Genomic DNA, 23,753 nt, shown 5'->3' with positions numbered 1-23,753 from the left:
CCCATCTTTATGTACAGTCTATGTTTTGAACAATATCATGTCTCTATGACAACTGGCTTTTCACTCTGCCATCTAGTGTGCCCATTTGGAACAACCATAAACTTTTGCCTTCTGCTGTGGTCAGATAACATGTTGTGAGAACTGGTTCTCTTTTAGCATTTAGAAGTTACTGGTCATCAATACTAACAACCCCCACCAAGCAACATATCACCTATCGCAGCATTATGTGTAATTGTTTTTGTATGAAGTGAAAGAATTTGTTGGGATTGTAATACATTCGTTTGGGGCTGTTGAAACAAGTTTGTGCTTTATAGTTAGTTTGCATTTCTTACCACTTGAATGTTTTTAACTGTGACGTGTTAACATATTATTGAAGGTAGAGTTATTTATTGTGTACAATGAAGGAAATTGAGGTAGCTGACCAATAGGTTTTGTGTATTTTACAAAGAGAGGTTACACTGAATTGTACATTTGCCATGTTGTGGAGGTAGATGTTTTATTATTGTTTGAAGGCACAGTGTTTAGTGTCCTACATTATAACACCCATTCTATAACTGCTATAGAGGCATAAATTGGTAGAACTGTTTGTGCTTTATAGGTCCACTGATGCACGGCAGCTAAAACGATAAATTTGGTTTCCTATGAAATGGTATTGTTACTGTGATGTATTTCCTGTTTATACAGACTATTGAGAGGTGGATCTTGAATGCACAGTGCAACAATGCACTCTTTGCTATGGAGAAGAAAGCAGAATAATTTGATAGAATGGATAGAAGAACAATGTGACGACTGTCCTGTCTGCACTTAGTTCTACTCTGTAATGTGGCATGTTGCCACTCCTTGCTGAGGCAACTCAGTATAACAACATGAATGCACAACAACATAAGTAGCATGCTGAGAGAGTGCACATAACTCCCAGTGCCTAGAAATGAAGGCCATCCAGAGTCCATTCAAACAGGACTAAACGTTTAGTACGTGATGCAATGCTTTGTCAACAAGTGACACGAAATTGTGTGACTGAGTGCATCCTGCCCTAACTACTTCACTTCTGTCAGTAGTTCTGATAAAGCATGACATACAAAACAATGAGATGTAGGGAGCTTGAAAACTAAAACTACGTCACCTCTCGATAAATTCTGTCTTTATAGCTCTGATAACTATGATCGGACATACGTGAAGGCTTAGATTACTGTGGTACTTCTTTTAATTTCCCACAGGCTTTGCCTTTAAAGTAATACTTCATGCCCTCTCAAAGCCAGATTCCATTGACAAAATCAGTAATTTTGCTCCTTCCCACTTTGTTTGTATTATTGTGTGACTTTAGTAAAACCAAACTAACCCTTTAAAACACTGAAGTCACGCAGTAACACAAACAAACCACCAATCGAGGCAGCAGTAGACCAACAGCTCCGGTGTTCAGTGAGGTAAAATTTTCAAATTGGTTCAATGGAGTCTGGCTTCAAAAGAGCATAGATGCGTTTCACTTTCAGTTTAGTGAGAATGCATGTGTTTGGGAGGTACTGAACACATGAGTTATGTGAGAGTTGATAAACAGATCTTTTGATATAGTACCTATAGCTATGTGTCTGTATGTCTCCATGTTTGGATCCTTTATTCACTTTGTTTTCTGGCAAATTCAGCTTAACATGGAGTGAGTAACTGATAAACAACTCATCGTTTGGTGGCTTAAGTAATTCTTTAAAAGGGACTCCTTTGGCTTGGCCTCTTTTCTCTGTGGCTCCCATATACTCAGCACATGGATACACATGCTCAGCCAGCTGTTTTGCTTACGGGGAGAGAAGGGCAGGAGGGCAACATACACAATCAAGGTAAGTACTGCATACTTTGTTTGTGTATGTTGAAGGTTTATGAAATTGATTTAGACCAATTTCTATCACTGATGCCGTGAGTTTAGATCAACATATTTTTTTCAACTTTAACTATTGGGTTACTTTTGGATTTGCTTAGCTGACGGTCAGGGAACATTTTCCAAATGTACAATTACCCCAAGGTACATGGTGCCACCTGCTGTGGTATTATATGTGCTGTCCCTGATTGGCTGATCATGCCCATCAGCAATTTGAAGTGTTAAATGTGAAGCACTGCTTAGAACTAGATCAGATAGCTGATTGTCTCCTCTTTAGAATTATGATGTCACATTGTTTGGGTCATTTATGGGTAACATTGTGAACACTCAGTTATCCCATGCCTGATACACTGAGGCTGCCAGTGAACTAAGCCTCTGTGACTCCTCACCATTACCGCCTTGTTTATGCACAGCTGTCATTTCTAACCCTCGATCTGAAAGTCTTCCCTCTGAGTGAACCACCACACACCCCACCTTCACACTCCTATTCACCTCTGCTGTTTCAGTCACCTTGTTGTCGTTATGGACTCGATTTCTCAGCCCCAAGACAAGATGGTTGTGATTGTTAGTGGCATCTCTGAAGTCAGCACCTCCACATAGTGCTTGAACAGTCCTGTCTTTCCTGCCCCACCTGACCATCCTCTTCCACAGCTGGCACTGGATGAGGCAACAAAAGGGCCTGGACTTGCACACTGCCTGGAAGCCCCTCTTAAATTTCTCATTGTAGTAGCCGTAGATGATGGGGTTGACACTGGAGTTGGAGAAAGCCAGCCAGTGGGCAAAGGGGAAGATGTAGTTGGCCAGAAGGTCCAACTGGTCCCTGTCCAAGCCTGCATAGTCAGTCATCATCATGAGCGTCCAGAGTGGCAACCAGGACAGCATGAAAAGCAAAGCCACCACGATGAGCATCTTTATCACTCTGATCTTTTTCTGGGAAATTGTTGGTTGACCGCCCCTTCTACCCCCAGCTTGAACTGTGGCGTTGGCCAGCTGTGGCTCTCTGTTTGCAACCACAGAAAAACACAGTTTGCCTCCAATGCTTCCGTACACCAGTGTGATGACGACAAGCGGTACCACGTAGATATGAGCAAACAGAACTGTCGTGTAGACCTTTCTCATCTGAGGGTTGGCAAAGTTTTCGTAGCAGGTGTACAGGGGGAGTGTGTGGTTGAAGTCATCATTGTACAATATGTAGTGGTAAGGGACTTCCTCCACAGTCAGGGCCACAGCAGCAGGACACATCATCACCACAGCCAGCACCCAGATCAACACGATGGCTGCATTGGCAACAAGTACAGTCGTCTTGGGTTGTAGAGGGTACACTATACAGCGAAACCTGCAATAGATAATTAAGGAAGAGCACTGCCATGAGTTAGCTACATGGTTAGACATAATCAAATGAGGAATATTTAAAATATAGCTAGAGCTTCAACTAAGGATACTCAATACTCATTACTTAATAGTCTTCCAATTATTTTTTTTTTTACCTTAATCAGTAGTCTTTAAAGTCACGATGAATTCCAATCTCAAATAAACAGACAGCTTGATACCCAGAGTTAGAACCAGACATGGAGGAAAGTCACACATGTGCAAGTCACAAGCAAGTCTCAAGTCTTTACCTTCAAGTCTCAAGCAAGTCCCAAGTTAGTTGTGGTGACAATCAAGCAAGTCAAGTCTCTGCTATAAGTAAAGCAAGTCAAGTTGAGTCATTGCTCAGGTCATGCAAGTCACAAGTCAAGTCATATGTCATATACAGCAAACATCTCCTCATGATCCGCTAGCTACATGTCCTCTTTTTTTTTTTTAACTTTTATTTATGTGCAAAAATAAACAATATACAGGAACAAGACAAAAACAATCAACAATAACAAACGTGTGCCCATCACAAAGGCCCGAGAAACATATAAGACAAAAGCATAAAGACAAAAAAAAGTGCTGTGAAAAATAGATAAGTAAATAAATAAATAAACAGAAAATAAAAATTAAAAAAAATGAAGAAACAGTTGGGTCAGGGTAATGCGGAATAATAATCTGATACCACTACCAATGATACTAATAATAATAAAAATAGCAACAACAGTAACAATAATTACAATAATGATGATAATAATAAGAACAATGATACAGTCATATATATATAGTAATATAGTCAATAATATAGTAAGAGAAAGATAGAGAGAGAGAGAGAGATTAAGGAGAAAGGAAATTACAAAGAGAAATGGGGGGTGTATAATGAAAAAAGAGGAAAAAAAATATATATACACACACACACATATATATATATATACACACACACACACAGCTACATGTCCTCTGAATATGCTGTGAGAAAGTCCAGTCTCTAGGCAGCCCAGGCTCCGCAAATGGCAACAAAATCATTTGGGTCCACGCTGCACCAACCAGTCAGCGCGAAACCAGTGAAAGCAAGCCATAGACTGTATAAAAACATGGACATAATCACTGTGACGTCACCCATTGGTTTCTAAGGAGCAGGTTTGAAACTCAAAGCAGGCGGCTCTGGCCGTTGCCATCTTGGCAGTGCCTGACTCCGCCCAACTCCCGGCTAATCAAAAATGGGCAAAAAGGCAGGCCAAATGAAGCCTGTTTGCTTAAACATGCCCACCTCACGCAAAGCTGCTAAGTTAGGCTAACAAGCTAGGCTAACAAGCTATGCTACTTTGGCTAGCCCTGTGGTGTTGGCTGCTCCTGCTCATGCCAGCTCCCTCACGAAACAAAATATCCAAAAGGCACAAACACGGCTGAGAGGTCAGGGTCAATGACTTGCGAATTAGCTGAGATGACGCCTAGCAGACAGCCAGCGGCTAGTTAGCCACCCGTGATGGCGCCACCTGTCACTCAAAGTGACCAGGCCCCCAATTATGCGCAACTTTAAGCCTTAATAAAATTTAAAACGGATGAGTTATAAAAAAAATTCACCCCCCGTACAGTTGTCATGAAGGGGGAAATTAGCTATAGAGACCAAAACCATTTTTTGTACCAGGCTGTAAACATGTTTATTTCTCCTGTAAAGTTGAGCATTTTAACATGGCGGTCTATGGAGACTGACTCGCTTTTGGAGCCTGCCTCAAGTGGCCATTCAACAAACTGCAGTTTTTGGCACTTCTGCGTTGGCTTCACTCATCATCCCTGGAGGTTGCCGCTTGAAGCAAGCACACACACATGAATGTGGTGCCCATGTCTCACGGTCTTGCACAAGCATGCACACGTGAACGCGGTGCCCAGAGAGGCAGTTAGAACTACAGGCTACAATGAGGCTAAAAACAGAGATCAAACAGGGCTCTACACTAACCTTTTTGACCAGAAGCACATGTGCACAGAGCACAGACAGAAATTTAGGAGCGCAGTGAAAATTTTAAATAACACATTTAATAGGAAAACAACAAAATTAAAAGGCTCCTCTGGAGCCACCCTCTCCTCCATCATGTGTGTGGTAAGGGCCCAGCACACACACACACTGGGCTACACTGGGCCTACTGCTCTACTATTAGACACAAAGGATGTCTTTAGTCCACTGACTTTTCAGATGAACTCAGTTAAATTTTAAAAATCTAATTCATTTGAAGGGTCATGCATTTTCCACCAATCACTGCGAAAAGCTCATTGAAAAATATTTGTGGCTACAGGGGGATCAAAATAAAATAAATAAATAAAATAAAAATCAACCAGGCACCCTCCTCCCCTGATAAGTTAAGAACAGTCCCTTCAGTGTGGTGAGGTTTGGTTACCTGCCACAGAGAGAGAAATGTGAACGGCTCGTTTCTCCTCTGACACGTCACATACCTGTGTGCCGCCCCAGCTCGGCTGTTCGGGTATTTCTGGGCAGTCATGACACCAACGAAGAGGAAATTATTGGACCTGGAGCCGGGCTTCTTGGACGCCGGTAAACCGTTATTGCAGTGGTGGCCATAGTGCTCGGCCGTATTTCTGTTTGTGACACCCATTCAATCCACAACCGGCAGGATTCACTTTTGGTTTATGCTGCTGGTTGAAATCTGTACTCATGAATGAGCTCGCACAAAACTATTTTTAGCCACAAATACAAGCTAACTCTGATGTGTTTGATAACATTGTTAAACGTAAACAGGAGTGACACCCGGGGCGTCGGTAGCATAATGGATAGTGCTGGTGCCCCATGTACAGAGGTGATGCCTCGCTGCAGCGGTTGCAGGCTTGACTCCAGCTTGCAACCATTTGTTGCGTGTCACCCCCCGCTCTCTCTCACGCCATTTCACTCTATCCTGTTCATTAAAGGCAAAAGCCCAAAAAAAATCTTTAAAAAAAAAAAAAAAGTGACACCCAACGGCGTGATTGCAAAGTCAAAGTCAAGATGAGTCTTTTATCAACGTTAGTCAAGCAAGTCTCAAGTCATCATATTTGCGACTCGAGTCTGACTCGAGTCAAGTCATGTGACTCAAGTCCCCCCATCTCTGGTTAGAACTGAGCATCAATGGGCTTCTTTGCCTTGGGCCCCCCAAATCTAGGATCACCACAGGCTTGGTTGCTTGTACAGTTAAAGATCTTAGAAATGTACTTACCCTACTGCACTTAATTCCAACACTCTAGAAAAAGGCATCTGTTTAATGCCCAGTGTTATTGTCATCTGAAAGAACAACTGCATCACAGTGGTTCACTCAGTTCAACAGAAACCACCCAACATGCACCCCTGACTTTGTAGTCTCCGCCTCCAAGATATCCTGACTGGCCACTTCAAATCTGTGATGATGGGAACTAGAAGGGCTTATCTTTTCAGTGTAGCGGTTTAAGGTCATAACCATAAAAAGGCTACAAAATGCCTAAAATGTGATAATGTCTTCCATGACTTCCATGCCAAATCACAACCCGCTAAGGTAAAAACTTTGTGGACTGATCAACCAACTAACCAGCCAAAAGAGCAACCATAGAGCTACTAAAAATCCCCTAGGACCAAAAGCATTTTCCCCTTAGACCACGATTATAAGAGATGTCTGTAAAGCTGTTGACACCTCCAACTAAAAACAAGGTAGATTAGTACTCTATTATGAAATTTTAATCAATGGAGGTTTTATATTTGCAAAATTACCATCAGAAGAAACACTAATGCACGAGTGCAGTAGGCTGTACAGTGCCTGAGCAAACCTAGAAGCTGGGAGACATTTTTGGCTTCTGTGCTTCTGTGATTGGAAGCCATCTGGTGCAGAGTTTTTATAATACATCCCATGGGTAAATATTAGACCAGGTATACATCAGTATATTTAACATGTTAGTGTAACCCACAGTAAAATATGAATAAATACAAACAATTCATTAAAATGCATAAATAAGTTAAAACAGTTAAAATGTCACATTTGATTGAATAAGAGTGATTAAAAAACGGTGTGATAATAATTTCATGGGAATGCATAAAAATAGGCCTATAAAGGCTTTAACGGTACTGTCCCTTTAAGAGATTCATGGTCCTTTGCCCTATGACCCTTGTATGACACAGCATACACATGCAGAACGGACCTGAGAGCAGATGAGAATAGCAGAAAAACGAACGAATGAATATTTTTCCAGAGAGTGGTTTAAGACCCTAAAAATAATAACCACGTGGTTGGTGATTCACAAGAGACATATCTAATCAAACCACAACGGTTTTGTTGAGTTTCAACTTATTTTATTGTAATACCATTTCATGTTGCAACTGTGTGGAGAAAGCTATTAACACAAGCTGTTTAGCTGCTAATATTTTCTGTTTATTAAGGGAACCAATTTAAATTGCATCTTGTGTTGTTAACTGAAAAGAGGGTTATATTATGTTAGGAGGAGAAGTTAAGTTTTATTATGTTTAAAATACGAGATGCTAGATGAAAGATGCTGCTCCTGTCGTCGCCATTTTCGGTCTTGTTAAACAACTAGCAGTAATGTTAGGATGCACAGTAATTGTAAAACTTTATTGATTTTAATTATATTGATAAAACTGATTTATTTTTCTTATGACCTGTCGTACAGGTCAGGTTTTTTTGTGTGTTATTGTTCCTGTTTGAAGTTTGAACTTGAAGAGGAGTTTCTTCTGTTGAGTGTGTGTGTGCGCGGAGACTACACACACGCCCAGGACACAAGATGGTGAGCCAGACATGCGGACTTTGTTTCTAAAGACAAGAGTTCATCTCAATCGTGGTAGTGAGAGGATCCGCTGCGCGAGGACGGACTTTCGGTAAACTCTTTGCCAGAATGGTAGGAGTATTGGATTACATTTCTTCTTCTTTTCAAACTGAACTGATCTGGAGTACATAGAAACTGAACTCTGAACTGAAGTAGGCTACACAGAAACTGAACTTTGAACTCTGAATTGAAGTGTTGCATTTTGTATTTTGTTCTTCATAACTGTCATTGTTGTGATTAGAGGTATAAGTGTTACACTTCATTTTGATTTGGAAAGGTGTAATTATTCTCTTACCTGTGAGAAGAGAAAAAAAAGAGTTAACTCAGGAAGATAACTGAACCAAAATAAATTAACCTTAAATAAGATAGTTACAGACCGGTCTAACATAACTAAACTATCTAAACTAAACTAAATAAACCATCTAACTAGGGTGGGTTGCCTGAACTAAATTATCTCTAACCTAGGAAAAAACTGAGGTGAGGAAAAAGAGGTGAATGTGAAAGAAACTTATTTTTGGTACCTGCAGGTTATCGACTGATTCGAATGTTATCTGTGAATGTTTTTATTTTTATTTACTTGCAGTAAAGTGCTGGCTTTTCCATTTAAATCATCTGGTCTCTGGCTCAATTGTATTTGTTACCCCACTCCATTAGAACCTAGAACTGGTCCAGTAGTGTAAATAGTGTGTATCGGTGATATATATATATGCTACATTAGCATGCCGATGTTAGCATTTAGCTCAAAGCACTGCTTTGTCTAAATAAAGCTTCATAGAGCCGTTAGCCTGGCCATAAACTATCAGTCTTGTTACTTCATAAATTACCTTAATGACAAATCAATAAAACTTGACGTCGATGAATTTTCTCAGAATAATCACTTTTTAGTAGTGCCAAAAGGTTTTTTCGAGATGACCTAGACCTGTGCACAATCGATCAATATTGATCGCCAGGCAATGCATGCCATTTAGAATTGTCTGAGTTGAAGGTTTATTCTTTTAACAGAATAGGCTACATGTTGTGTGGCTGATGGTGACGTTTAGTAGTCAGAGAGACTATACATTCATATCACAGATGATAAACTATACATAGGCTAGTCTACTGTATACTAACATCGGACTGTTTAAATCATTGAAATATTTAGCAAGTGGAATGTGAGGGAAAACATCTGACAGAATGAAATTCTGACTATGATGTATTGGACCGATCTTTAATGAAAGCTGTGTCTTGTATTTCTTTCCTCTGTGTTTCACTATTAGACTCATATTTTCAATTTGTTTATGCATTCATAAAGGCCCACAGCAGCAAACTGCTATGATGCTGATGTACATGAGAATTCATCTAAAATGGAGGTTGAACCATGAACAGAAATTACAGATAGTCTGTGAAGCATTTTAATAGGCTACTCTGTCATAATTACATCAATTGGAGACAGCAAACAAACTGATATGGGTCATTTGGGACATTTAATAAATCAACATCAGATCTAACTGGATGTGAGTATTTCTGTGACTTCCTGTACAGACCAAATGCTTCTGGAAACCTACTGGAAACTATGGAAGTACTACGAGAACTTGAAACAGGCTGAAAACTGCCCAACTTGTCCATGGCTTTTTGTCACTAGCTCTTGGCTGCACCTGCCTGATCTCATCCACTTTCCAGGGATGGTGCAGTTCATCTCAAACCAGTGCATTGTTTTAGCACCATATATAATTGATACTAGATATGAAACCACATACACTAGTCACATGACATATCTAGGGATTCACATTTCATCCGGGCTGTTCAATCAAAACCCCACTTCTCAAAACAATAAATAATGCTCTCCAACTGTGGGTGAACTTACCAATATCTGTATGGGAAGACTAGCTTCTATTAAAATGACAATACACTCTAATATACATGATCTACTGATTCTAGCTCAACCCACCCTCACCTGGTTGATTTCTTTAGACTCCAACACCAAGGATCCAACTGGAAACAACCAGATTTATTTTTTATTCATTGTCCCAGCTTTCCCCTTCTTTGTGTCTCTCCATTTACTTTTATAACTAACTTCTATTTTATGATATACTTTGGGGGCTCAGGGTGAGGGCTGGATCCCCTCAGACAACAGAAAAACTGGAAAGAAAAAACAGAATATCAACAACATAATAACTCACTCACAATAGACTTGCTGTTGGCAGCCCAGTGTAAGAAGCTGGGAACAGCCTGTAGTAAACAAGCTCACTTCTAAAGGTGTGGGGGCAGCCCAAGGTAATGACACCCATAAGATTCTGAAAATATGTCAGTGAATACAAAGAAAAAAAGAAACAACCTGCTAGCCCTGCATCTCCCTGCAAATCCCAAGGTGACATTACTATATTATTATTATTATTATTATTATTATTATCTACATACATACATACATACATACATATGCATGACAACACACATACATATACCATTTTCCTTTTTTTTTTAGGTATCTATCTATTGACATTTATTTATTAATGTATTTATTTATTTATCGCTCCTGTTCCTCCTCCTCCCACATACCTGCACATTTCTCTGATCACAGTTAGGCATATATGAATACACGACACACTCACACAACAGTCTTTCCTACATGTACACACACATACAGTGCTCCCACTACCAAAGACAACTACAAATCTGTGCCATATTCAATTCATAACCTCTGTTTGTCATGTCTCATGTTACTTACTTACTCTAATTTGTCACCCGTTTTTACTTTTACTTTGGCATTAATAAAGGTGAAAAAAAGGTATCTCACCACGGCACACACTAACCTTTCAACAGCTATGGCCACCAGGGTGAAGACTGATGCAGAGACAGACATGCCCTGCACGAAGCCGCTCATTTTGCACACAGTGTTGGAAAAGGGCCAACCTGTTGAAAAAAATAACAAATGCTCATTAGAGTAATACTTAAGCTGTAATATTGTACATTGACACAATGATCACTCTTCAAAGATTTTCAGGAATCTAGAAGCACTATTTCATATTTGAGTCATGCATAACTTGTTACACAGTGACTGTAGTGTGGCAGGAAGAAGTTTTAGGCAGCCAGCTGGGTTTTAAATGGAAATGCAGGGAAGACACAAAGTCAGCAGCTTGTGGAGGAACTCCGAACCAATGCCAAACTATGTTTTGAGTCCCGTGAGCATGATAGTGTTTACAGAGACTTGGCTGCATCCAGATAGTCCAAACTCTCTGATCGAGCTGGAGGGTTTCTCTCTCGTCTGGGAGGACAGAGCTGAATCATCAGGGAAAAGTCAAGGGTCTGCCTGTCAGTGGCAGCTGGTGCAGACACCACACTGTGAGAGAGACTGTATGCAACACTAATGTTTAGCTGTTGTGCCTGTGTCTGAAACCTTTTTTATTTTCACAGGGAACACAATAATTTATGTGGTATATGCTCCCCAAAGTGCAAATGTGGCAGGAGCTGCAGATTGAATAGCAGATTGTGTCCACCAACAACTGCCACATACACCCAGAGGCCCTATTTTCTTTTTACAGGATTTTAATCACTGTAAATTAGAACTGTCTACGGGAGATTAAGTGTGACACGTAAAATAACAAGGTTTTAGATAAAGTGTTATGGACACATCAAACATGCCTCCACAGCTACACCAAAGCCCCTCTTTGTCGACTTTTGACCACAGCACAGTCCACCTACTTCCAAATTACAAGACAGTGCTCATGGCTAGTGACTGTATCGTGGGGAGACAGCACAGAGACACTTGTGCCCACAAACTGGGATAATATGGAAACGGGTGAGGCCACTGAAACAATAACAGACTACACACAATTCCGTGTGGATCATGTGGTTGTCAAAAAGGATATTACAGTGTATCCTGACATTGTAGATATCCTGACGTTGTAGATATCTGCAACTGAATTATGACTTGTCAAAATGACGTTGTAGATATTTACAACGTCATTTTCACTAGTCAAAATGACATTGTAGATATCTACAACTGAATTATGACTAGTCAAAATGACGTTGTAGATATCTGTAACTGAATTATGACTAGTCAAAATGACGTTATAGATATCCGCAATTGAATTATGACTAGTGAAAATGATGTTATAGATATCTGCAACTGAATTATGACTTGTCAAAATGACGTTGTAGATATCTACAACGTCATTTTCACTAGTCAAAATGACATTGTAGATATCTACAACTGAATTATGACTAGTCAAAATGATGTAGATATCTCAAACTGGAATTATAGATAGTCATAACATAATTGTAGATATCTATAATGACAAACCCCATACACATGAATGGCAAAAATAGTTTGAATCTTACTAGTCAAAACTGAATTACAGATATCTGTAACTGTAGTTTTGACTAGTCAGAATAACGTTATAGATAACTGTAATTCAGTTTTGACTAGTCAAAATGACGTTAGAGATATCTATAATGGTAATTCTGGATAGTGAAACTTAGCGATTAAATGTTAAAACGGCTTGCCATAGGTATGGGATGTCAGCAGGGTAGCCTATGTCGATCTCTTTCTACAGTTTAAGCTTGCTGTATGGTACAGACTGAATCATCTCCTATTCTCTACACAGAGTATGAGCTCCTAAACCTCCAGCAGAAGATACAGAGTATCCAAATGTAAAAGTAACAAAAAAAAAAATCATTTGTCTCATTTGCAGATGTTGTGTAATAGACTCATGATATGATGAGAGGGGTTGTGTAATATCTTGTTTGCACTTTTTACTGGTTATGTAACATGTGCTTTGTATATGCTTGCTTTTGTCATTTTAATGCACATAAGTACATGTTGCTTTGTTGTTTGTTGTTTATTGTTACTGCTACAGAAGCAGTTATATGATATGTAATATGTCAAGCGTCATGTGCTCAGCATTTGAGTCCTGACTCAAGTGTTCCAATTTCCCTTTGGGGACAAAAAAGCATCATGTGGTATTCCTACCTCATTGTGCCATCATCCCTGCAACAGCAAAAAAGGAGACTTCAAACACACCTGACAGAGTGATTGTAACCTCCAATTCTCTTTCTACAGGAACAGCAAATTGCTTCATGATGGGACTGTATCAGAGGGGCAGCACAGTCAGAAAAACAATATAAATTATTATTGACCTTAAGGTGATGTACAATTGCAGCAATATCAGACAAAAAATCTCTCACTAAACCTTGGCAGGATCACCAATGACAAGAATCAAAAACCACACAGTCAATAATGATATATTACAGAATTCCATTTCTCCAGGAACAATCACAACAGCAGCACACATTCCCCAAGCTGCAGTAAAGCTGCAAGTTTCCTGCAAAAAAATCAATGAGCTGTGACTGTAAATCCATGTGAGACACTGAGAATTACAAGTACACTCACTGGCCATATGATACGGTACACCTTTTCAACTGCTTGTTGAAATAGCTAATCAGCCAATTACATGACAGTGACTCAATGCATTTAGGTATGTAGACATGGTCAAGACAACCTGCTGAAGTTCAAACTGAGCATCAGAATGGAGAGGTGATTTACGTGACTTTGAACATGGCATGGTTGTTGGTGCCACACGGGCTGGTCTGAGTATTTCAGAAACTGCGGATCTACTGGGATTTTCACACACAACCATCTCTAGGGTTTACAGAGGATGGTGCGCGAAAGAGAAAATATCCAGTGAGCAGCAGTTCTCTGGGTGAAAATGCCTTGTTGATGCCAGAGATCAGAGGAGAATGGCCAGACTGGTTCAAGATGATAGAAAGGCAACAGTAACTCAAATAACCACTCATTACAACCAAGGTCTGCAGAAGACCATCTCTGAACAAAACTGGACAATAGAAGATTGGAAAAACATTGCCTGGCCTGATGCATCTGGATTTCTGCTGCAACATTCAGATGGTAGGGTCAGAATTTGGCATAAACAACACGAAAACACTGATCCATCCTGCCTTGTATCAACGGTTCAGGCTGATGATGGTGGTGGTGTAATGGTGTGCGCGGAATATTTTCTTGGCACATTTTCGGCACCTTAGTACCAATTGAGCATCGTTAAAACGCCACAGCCTACCTGAATATTGTTGCTGACGGAGCACCTTTGGGATGTGGTGGAACGGGAGATTCACATCATGGATGTGCAGCCGACAAATCTGCATCTGTGTGATGCTATCATGTCAGTGTAGACCAAAATCTCTGAGGAATGTTTCCAGCACCTTGTTGAATCTATGCCAAAAAGAATTAAGGCAGTTCTTGGGGCAAAAGTGGGTACAATAGCAAGGTGTACCTAATAAAGCGGCCGGAGAGTGTAATTTACAAGTCTAGAATAAACTGGACAGAACTACAAAAATTTAACCAAAACTTAAAAAAGGCATTGTACATGTAAGAAAACATCCTAGGCAAAACCTGAAATCCGGCGGTTAAAAGTTGAAATGCTGCTGTAGGTGGTTTAGATAATATAATAAATGATATTTGAAAAGCTCAAACACAAATGCTAAATATTAAAGAGCTAATAAGATCTGCTTAACTTTGACTGTTGAGAAATTAGTACTTAACATCACAGCTGAGCATTCTGCAAATTCTGTGCTCTACATTGTTACATGTATTGTACCATTTACCATTTATTTCCACATAGAATGAAAGTTAGCTGATTGGAAGACATGGATGGCAATATAAATGTCAAACTATATGTTTTAAAATTGAACAAATAAAAATGTAATAAACCTGAGCACTGAGGTTCTTTGCTAACTTTGTCTGCCTGCTGTATGGTGCTGGCATTATGGATGCATTCACACTGGCGCCATTTGGTCCACTTTAAACCAACCCTGGTCTGCTTCCACAAATAGTTTGGTTCCTTTGGAGTGGTGTGAACGCTTATTCTAACTCTGGTGCGGACCAAACCAGTGAATCCTTGTCCGCTTGAAAACTGGGGGTCTCAGTTCACTTGCAAGTGAACCCTGGTGCGGTTCGCTTCCAGTGGGAAATAAAAACAGACTATCCAGCGAACCAAAGAGAGGAAGTGACGTGGAGCGCATTGCATTTTGGTGTTTTTGTCGCGATCAAGGGGATGGATTTTCGTTTTCGGTCCTGGCCAATCGATTAACCGGGTTTTCTTCTTCCTTATGCTGTTTTTCTTCCTGGTCAGTGGTCGTTTCGGGCAATATCGCCCCCAAATGAGCAGCTGTTGTAACTGCGTGATGTTGTCTGAGCAGTTTGGTCCGCTTTAAAAAGTGCAGTGTGAAAGTGAACCAAACCAATCCCCCGCCCAATCGAACTGGGTCCCCCTGGACTATCTTGGTGTGAATGCGCCAATAGGGCACTGAGTGAACCAAAACAGTAAAGTTGCAGCTGTAAAACCAAAACAAAGAGCTGAAAGACACTTGAATGTTCAGTAGAGTGGTGGGGAACTGCAGAGTCAAGTGAACACCCTCTGTAGGTTCACTACTACTTGCACTACTGCTTCAAAGCAACACTGATAACCTTGTGTCACACATGCCAATAAGCAGAATGCAAACACCTTTGCTTTAAAGCTGCCAATCACTGATTCTCTTTACATTTTCTGGTGAAAGGTCTGACTAGTATAATCTTGAATGGCAGAGTTTGACATTTATGTTGACATTTTAGCCTGAACACCTTTTAATTAAAAAGACTCCCTGCCATAGCACTCTTGAAACTAGTTCTCACATGACAATCTGAAACTATTTAAAATGTTTTTAAGGAAAATACACCTTCACATATTTAAATCATGTTGAAGTTGTTCTGATCAATATTTGTAAAAAAAAAAAAAAAAAAAAAAAGTTATCAAACTAGAATAACCGCCTTGTGGGTTTATGTCTCTGTTAAATACTGTAGTTGCAATTTTTGTTCTTGTCAGTCCAGAGTCATGAAATATATGTAGTGAAGACTTTGAAGGAATCTAATAAAAGGTATTTAGTGAATTTTTGAAAACTGCAAAGTTATCACTGTCCTTTCAGTGAATGATTTACAGTGAGAAAAATGCTGTATTCACTTCAAGGCTTTTTTTTTTCTTACAGAGGAAAACAGAAGATGGAAAGTGAGCTTAACCACATGGTGCAAAAACAGTCACCTGAAGCTCAATATCAGCAAAACAGCCATAATGTTGTAACCATGACAGTAAGCAATACTGTCTTTCTTCACATACATCTTTATCTTGGCAGCAGACAAGATCTATACAATCAGTAAAGTTTCAAGGTGGACACCTGAGATTAGAGTCACTGATTCAGTTTCTAACCAGATGTCTCTCCGTCTGTTCCTGAGTTATGACACTGAATGGCCAGTTTTTGCAAAACATTATGATATCACAGTGAAACTGTCACTTGATCTTTTGGATATAAAATGTCATCAAATCCTAATTTTGTTCTATCAGATGTTTAAGTGGATTTTTGTAAAATTATTGTATGAATTCCTGAGTTATGGCCAAAAACATGTCTTTGTGAGTTCAAAGTGACCTTGACTGTCGATCACCAAATTCTAGTCAGTTCATCACTGAGTACAAGTAGATGTTTCTATTCTCTAAAGGTGCTTTTTAGATATTGCCGTCACAAGAATGGGATGTATGGACGTACAATGTGGTGCTACGTGCAGACAGACAACCAAAAAACACATCTCCCCCTGCCAAACATTGTTTCCAGCAGACGCAGGCAGCTGCTTTCAGGGGAATGGTAAACCCTCTGTGTACTGCCTGTCCAGCACCAGATAACAGTGGAACAAAGTTACCAACAAGCTGGAGCACACAGAGAAAATATAGCAGCTAAACAGGAGACAGGAAGAATTAAGATAAGAGTGGAGCTAAAAGTCAAATTTATTAATCAAAAAATAATGAATGTAGGTTTAAGTATTCAAAAGTGTTACTTTATCATATTAATATAATCATGTTGTAGTGAAGTGATCAGTAACTGTACATTTGATTTTAAATAATTTTGTTGAATACTTTGCTACAACCTCATATCCCCCTGTATTTCTTTCTTTGGTATATTGTATGTTCACTGAGGCTCAGACAGACATACATGCATGTAAGACATATCAGAATGACTCCCCCCTGTCCATGAGAGCACATCAGGGGCGGAAATACTGGGGGGGACAGGGGGGACATGACTCCCCCTTCAGTAAAGCTGTACCCCCTAGAATAATTTGAGACACAATTAATAATTTTTGAACAATGCAGTAGTATTTATTAAAAGCACAATGTAAGTGGTGCTCATTATAATGGCACAATAATGTGCTATTTAAATCTTAAAAGATTTAGTCCCCCCCTCCCATTCCTAGTAGTGGTATATCCCACACTCTTTCCAACGGGCGGTGCTAGCAGCTGTTAGTACTTTATCAGCAGTAGCAGCGTGTGGCTGGACCTGGCTGCCCACATTACGCATTGCCGGGTAAGATGTTCACTCACACAGATACAGTTTAACTTACACAAGTTACAACACATCCCATTTACTGTTACAACAAGCCCCAGGCCCAGGCTGATAATATAAACTGTCTGCAACATTTCTCCTGCATTGTTCAAAAGCCAGAGTTTAGTGATAGTCAGAGAGGACAGGAGAGAAAGAAGATGGAGAGGACAGGACAAGAGCAGTCAGTGGCGGAGCAGCTCGTAGTTAATATCTGTAGGCTCTCCACCTGTCAGTGAGACGAACATGAAAGACGTGCAGTTTAACTGATGAGGAGCGGCCATTACGCACGGCCATTACGAGCGACTATTACACACAGTTGTGACGGGGCGGCTTGTAGCTAATGGGTACCTGTCTGTAGGCTCTCCACCTGTCAGTGAGACAAACATGAAAGACGTGCAGTTTAACTGACGAGGAGCGGCCATTACGCACGGCCATTATGAGAGACTATTACACACAGTTGTGACGGGGCGGCTTGTAGCTAATGGGTACCTGTCTGTAGGCTCTCCACCTGTCAGTGAGACAAATATGAAAGACGTGCAGTTTAACTGACGAGGAGCAGTCATTACGTGCGACTATTACGCACAGTTTTGAGGTGCGCAGAGACAGATCTCACAGCACACTGTTTATAAACCAGTTTACCAGTTTAATTGCAGAAAATGTTTATCTAACTGCCAGTAAAAAAAAAAAAAAAAAAAAAAAACCCAAACAAAACGGTTTGCTCCTGCAGCCAGCCAGTGACGAAGGATCCATTCCACACACCTGAGCCAGATGAAAAAGAGGGAGAGAAGCAGAGAGATCGAGTTTCGGTCTTTGATGAATGAAGCCTTATTGTTTTGCTGCTATTAAACAATGAGAGACATGTTTTCTCCGCTTACTTAATAGCATAAATATTCACATTACTGCACACGGGGAGACAGTGTTCCAGACAGTGCTCCAGACACACTCAGCACCTTGGACAGCACGGCACACCTGACTGTTGTTGATGTGTACATGTTAATTTGATTTCAATCATTTTGTTTTAAATCTGGACATGTGCAGGTGGACTCAGCCAGTGCTGAGAAAGGTCTTATGCCTGTCTGTTGGAGAGATAGAGAAAAGATTAAAGCGTCAAACTGCAGTAAAAGCTGTATAACAGACAGGCTACAACTTTTTTTCCTTGTCCCCCCCTGGAATTATTCTCTAAAATTTTACTGTTTATTGTCCCCCCCAACTATGAAATGGGATTTTCGCCCCTGGAGCACATTATATATCCATGACCATGAGCAGTATAATTCACTAGGCAAAGTTTCACTAAATAGGCTGAAAGACCAGTACATTACTTATGTCCTTACATCTATGCATGTCATCATGATGTACTTCTTCATTATTTTCTAGGTAACATACAGTATATGAAAGACGACGGAACTGTGTGCCAGGAACTGCAATGAGCAACACAGGGTCAGCTTGGTATAGAGCATTGTGTCAGTCTAGTTTTCTAAAGACTCTGACATGGTGTGTATCAGCCCTGACAACAACCCTGGCTATATCTCTTATAACAGTGTACATGGGTGACAGGCTAGAGGTCAGCTGGAAACACAGAGGCCTTCTTTGAGAACGGTCAGAATCTAGCAGCTTTCCTTAGCTTAGTTGAGCCAATCACAGTTGTGTATGATGAAAATGAATTTGCAGGTAAGCAAACAATATTGCTGTCATGTGATGGATTGGTATGACACAGAACAGAAGCTAAGTTTAGTTGAATAAAGTTACATTTCAAATAATAAAATATTTTAAAATGACTCTAAGTGTCATAAGATAATCTAATGACAAGATCAATCCAGTCAGGGAGGCTGGCAGCATAGGTGGGACAGCTCTAGAGGACAGCCAGGAGGCTCACGACAGGGACCGTGAGGCCTGATTTGTCAGCACAGATGCATAGAAGTGTGGGCAGGAGGCTGGAGGTCATAGGTGGTGGCTGGGAACAGAAGATCTGGGTGCAGGTCAGGGCTGGAGGCTGGTGAGAGCGGCAGGTCAGGGGCCAGTGACAGGAGAGCAGAGAAGGCTGACTTTCGATTTGGCAGGATGTTAGCAGACAGCTGACTGGATGCCAGACTTTTCTGGCTGGTGATCTGTGCCTCTGGGCAGCCGAGGCTCTGTGGCACTGTCCAGCAGAGAGACAAAACTACGGGGAACACCGTCTTCTGGGAACTCCAAGATGGTGGGGCTTTTTTCCTTGAAAATGGCAAGGTGAGACCCAACTATGGATGGCTGAGGGACAACAGGGTGTCTCCTTAATGGGTCCACTGAGGGCCTATAGGGTTCAGGAGATAGAGAATCAGGGCAGACAGGCGGCAGGCTAGCTGGCTGAGGGCAGGCAGACCGGAGGGTAATGATCCCGAGGCTAGCCAAGTGAGAAGCAGGCCGAGGTGCAGAGGTGGCTGGAGTTATTCCAAGAATCGTTCCCATCAGGTCAAAGCATTTTGATTTGCCAACGAAAGCCACCAGTATCAAGCTATTCATTGACCTGTACACCTATCTTATGTGTCATTTTCAGTAGCAGGAGCTTAACAGTTTGGTTTGTCATATTTGATGTGAATATAAAAAGCAGTGTCTCGCCGCTCAGTCTCAACCCATCAACCAGTTTAAGATCTGAGCTTTTAACATGTTTCTACTGGAGTGGCCTGAGTCCTTCAGTTTAGTCTTATTGACTGAATTGTCAAAAATAAATTGCCCATATAGTGCTTTTATATATTTCTCACATTGCAAATCCTTTCCTTTTAACAGTTTGCCCTGTATATGCTCTTGCTATAGTTCCCAAAGACTACCTCATACACGTTATTATATACTGTGGGATTACTTGTTCTGCCTGAAAGAAGGCACCAGTGACAAACTGCTGCATGTAGTACTGTATATAAATGTCATATCAAGCGCCTGTGCCCATGAGTATAACAGCTGGTCAAATGTTGACACTCACTCTGATAAAGTGTTTGTCTTCCTAATTGCTCTGAACATTTTCCTGCAACACATTTGTGACAGTATGGAGTTATTCCAGAGGTACAGTAAGGACATATGACAAGGTATTTATTACCTGTGATGAGGTTGTCCACCAGTGTTGTTGGGATGCAGAAGATTCCCACCAGCAGGTCACTGATAGCCAGGTTGAGGATGAAGAGGTTGGTTACTGTGCGCATATGACGGTTTTCCAGTACGATCAGACACACCAGGATGTTCCCCACCATACACAGCAGGAAAATGAAGAAGTAGGCCAGGATGTAGGTGGCAGCCACATAAAGAGAGTGCCGATAGTAGGGGGAGAAGGTAATGTTGGTGATATTTGTGACACCATCTAGACTGGTGTTTACAATGGCTGCTGTGGCGGCTGATCCCTCCAGCTCCATCCCTTCCTCACCCATGTTGTCCAGTATCTCCATCCTTTGGATGAAGCAACACTGCAGGGGGAATCATAAAGAGATCATTTAGAATTCTGTTTAGAATAACATCAAAAATATAACCTCATTGCTTGACATTTCAAACAAAACACGTAATGTAACAAATTTTATTCAGGAAGTAATACTTGACTCAGCAAGAATGTCGCATCTTGAGGTCTGTGTTGTGTTGTGTTGTTCAGCCTCTCCCCCGACTGTCCAATCATAGCTTTAATTGTAACTTTAGATACTTCCACATGCCAGAGTTGTATGCACAGGGCTCTAGTCAGAGCAATTCTCTGTGTTTAAAGAGTTTGGAAGTTTTGTTCTGTCTTAATTTTTGGCCTTTCTGGAACCAAATACACAAGAGCATAAGTGCAACTACTGAATTAAACTTTGGGTTTGCCACACACATTAGCCTGTCCAGTGAAGGACTTTATAATTGTACTTGTGCCAAAAAATTAAGCTCCAAAGTCACTTCAGGGAATACTCCCCAAACAGACAGCCCTTTCCAATGAAGAACTAAACAGAAAGCAAAACTCACTTATCTTTGGTGTTTTGAAGTGTTAGTTTGGAGTCACCAAAGTCACACAAATATGCAAACAAACTACCAGTTAAGGCAGCGGTAGACCAGCAGCTTCCTTGTTTATTGAGGTAAAATTACTTTTTTTTTTAAATCAGTGTAGTCTGGCTTTGAAGAGAGCACAGATAAGTGTCATAGTTTAGTTCCTGGTTGAAAAGGGCTGTATGTTTGGGCCAGCTCCAGTTTGTTTACAGGTCAGACAGAGGTTTTGACAATGCGCTGTGTGTCTGGCACATAAAGAGTCTGTAAAGACCTCTGTGGGCCTAGTTTTTGTTGATTTCTCCTTTGAATTATATCCAGCCTCACATACTAGAAGGAAGGTTAAAGAGTATCCACAACATTGATCCTGGCCTGATTTGCTGGCTGTTGGATGTTAGTTTTTTCTTAACAAAAAGGTCATAATGTGTGAATGTTAACAGTGTTTCATCAGATGTTCCTCTTTTCCCCACTGGATCATCCCAGGGGTGCATCCTCTTGCCTCTTTTATTTGGAGTTCATGTTACTTCCGTGTGACTGCAAACACAATCTACAATTTTAAGAACGTAAGAACTCATTTGTTTGATCTTTGAACCAGCGAACTACCTGTATTAGTAACCTAGTGATACCTCTGAGGCAAAACAGTAATTTTTTAAGCAGTTAAAGGTTATGTAAAAAAACAAAGAGAAGCCCAGTTTACAATAGAATATCCACTTTGTAGTATATCACCACTGAGTGGAAGTCAATCCTGGATTCCACTACATCAGAGTATATGCAAATGTTAGCAACTGTGTCCTTTTCATTATTGGATTTGCGGTAGTTTATGCTCCACGAGGTGGTAGATTAACCAAACTAAGTCCTCATCTGAAAAGCTACAGCTGCACATCATACCCAGAATAAACCAAGGGCAAACAGAGGAACACTGGAGAAATTGTGGAGAATTTCAAACCATATCTATATCTATATCTATATCTATATCTATATCTATATATATATATATATTCTAGACATGTCCTGTTATTTAAAGTACATTGCTGAAGGCTCCCTAGAGACCCAGTGTCAGCTGTACTTGAGGTATTGTCTGGAGAAATGAGAGATAAGAAAATAAATACATATTGCCCAATTGTCCATACTGCCGGCAGCTGCAATATGAGCAATAACGCAGAACTATCTCAAGAGGAAACCTCCTTCCCATGACAGATGACATTCAATAATCACAATGGAGAAAAAAATCACTTCTATGTTGAGAGTGTAACATTCTCAGAGAAATGGTTGGTTTGCATGAAGATATCAGGTGAAGAGTGGCTTACCAGGCAAATACACTTGTCAGTGGAGCTGTCAAAGGCATCAAATATATCACTTTAATACTGAACTTGTCCTTGAGGTGCTAGTTCTGGCTTATGTGCTGTATTTACATGTGTTTTTTCCTCATGTTCTGTTCCCTGGATAATCTGCAACATAAAGACGATAGATACATATGATTAAAGGACGAATGAATGAAAGCAACAGTACGTAAGTGGCAGATGGCAGAATGATCGGACGAATGAGGACTCTTTTTCACCCTAGATCCTCTGAAGGAGAATAAATGTATAAGTGGAATTTATACTGAAAAAGCTGCAGCAGTGACAGCTGTCATTTGAGCCAACAAAAGTGGACGTCGCCGGCTAGATATGTTGTGTTAGACAATGAGGGCACAGGACGTGAAAATGACAACTGCACCTGCATCTAAATAGCAATGACACTTGCGACATGGATTATGTGCCCTCCGCCATCTGCTTTAGACCATCTAAATAGGGCCCATCATGTTTTCAAGTTTTTTTTTTATGTGTGTGTGTTTCTGTGAGAGAGCGAGACAACCGTAACATCTAAGTGTGTCCCATGCCGATGGCTTAAAAATATGACCCTGACCATTTATACACACATGCTATACAGCCAGAAATGAGCACATTTTAAATAGCTCTGCTCTGAGTGTGTGTGGGACAGAGTTGTTTGTTTGTTTGATGTCATGGTATGTGTGTTTGTTGTATGTGAGATGAAGATGAACTAGAAGCATCAGCGCTATTCTACTCGGTAGCTGTCTATCATGCACTGGTGATGGGGCTGATAGATGTGTTTATAAATGCAGTGCAGTGACAATAGAGCCATTTCATACTGTACATCACATCAGACATCTCTCTCCCTCTTTAATCAAGGTTATATTAACATCAAAGCCATGCAGGCAGACTATTTTCTTCTTTGACAAAGAAAACCAGAATAAAAGGAATGCTGTACAAATATGCTTTCATCTCATTTCTACACTGTGTTAAGACTCAAACAGTTGCACTGATGCTGAAAACCTGTGTAGGTCCAGAAAATTGATCAGGAATCAATAAAGAATAAGACCAATGAACAG

The 23,753-nt window shown here is 40.5% G+C and overlaps 1 protein-coding gene across 1 annotated transcript; it reads right to left on the bottom strand.

Moving 5' to 3' along the window:
- Positions 1–1,295: 1,295 nt before the first annotated feature.
- Positions 1,296–22,781, bottom strand: npffr1l2 (neuropeptide FF receptor 1 like 2). The gene is made up of 4 exons (XM_049578889.1): positions 22,672–22,781; positions 20,466–20,826; positions 10,801–10,900; positions 1,296–3,203 (listed from the first exon to the last, which is right to left on the bottom strand). Exons 2-4 carry the CDS (start codon positions 20,806–20,808, stop codon positions 2,195–2,197), a joined length of 1,452 nt encoding a protein of 483 aa, XP_049434846.1. The 5' UTR covers positions 20,809–20,826; positions 22,672–22,781; the 3' UTR covers positions 1,296–2,194.
- Positions 22,782–23,753: the final 972 nt, after the last annotated feature.

This window comes from Epinephelus fuscoguttatus, linkage group LG6, assembly GCF_011397635.1.
Source record: "Epinephelus fuscoguttatus linkage group LG6, E.fuscoguttatus.final_Chr_v1".
In the NCBI taxonomy this organism is placed as follows: Eukaryota; Metazoa; Chordata; class Actinopteri; order Perciformes; family Serranidae; genus Epinephelus; species Epinephelus fuscoguttatus.
The sequence above is the reverse complement of the archived record's forward strand: the minus strand, read 5'-3'. Positions and strand labels throughout refer to the sequence as shown.

Bases quoted from the DNA above. Each gene is read 5' to 3' on its own strand.
- npffr1l2 (XM_049578889.1), bottom strand. From the start codon at position 20,808: ATGGAGATACTGGACAACATGGGTGAGGAAGGGATGGAGCTGGAGGGA. The intron at 10,901-20,465 runs GTAATAAATACC...TTTTTTCAACAG, and splicing joins GGTGGACAACCTCATCACAG to GTTGGCCCTTTTCCAACACT. The intron at 3,204-10,800 runs GTTAGTGTGTGC...TATCTATTGCAG, and splicing joins GTGGCCATAGCTGTTGAAAG to GTTTCGCTGTATAGTGTACC.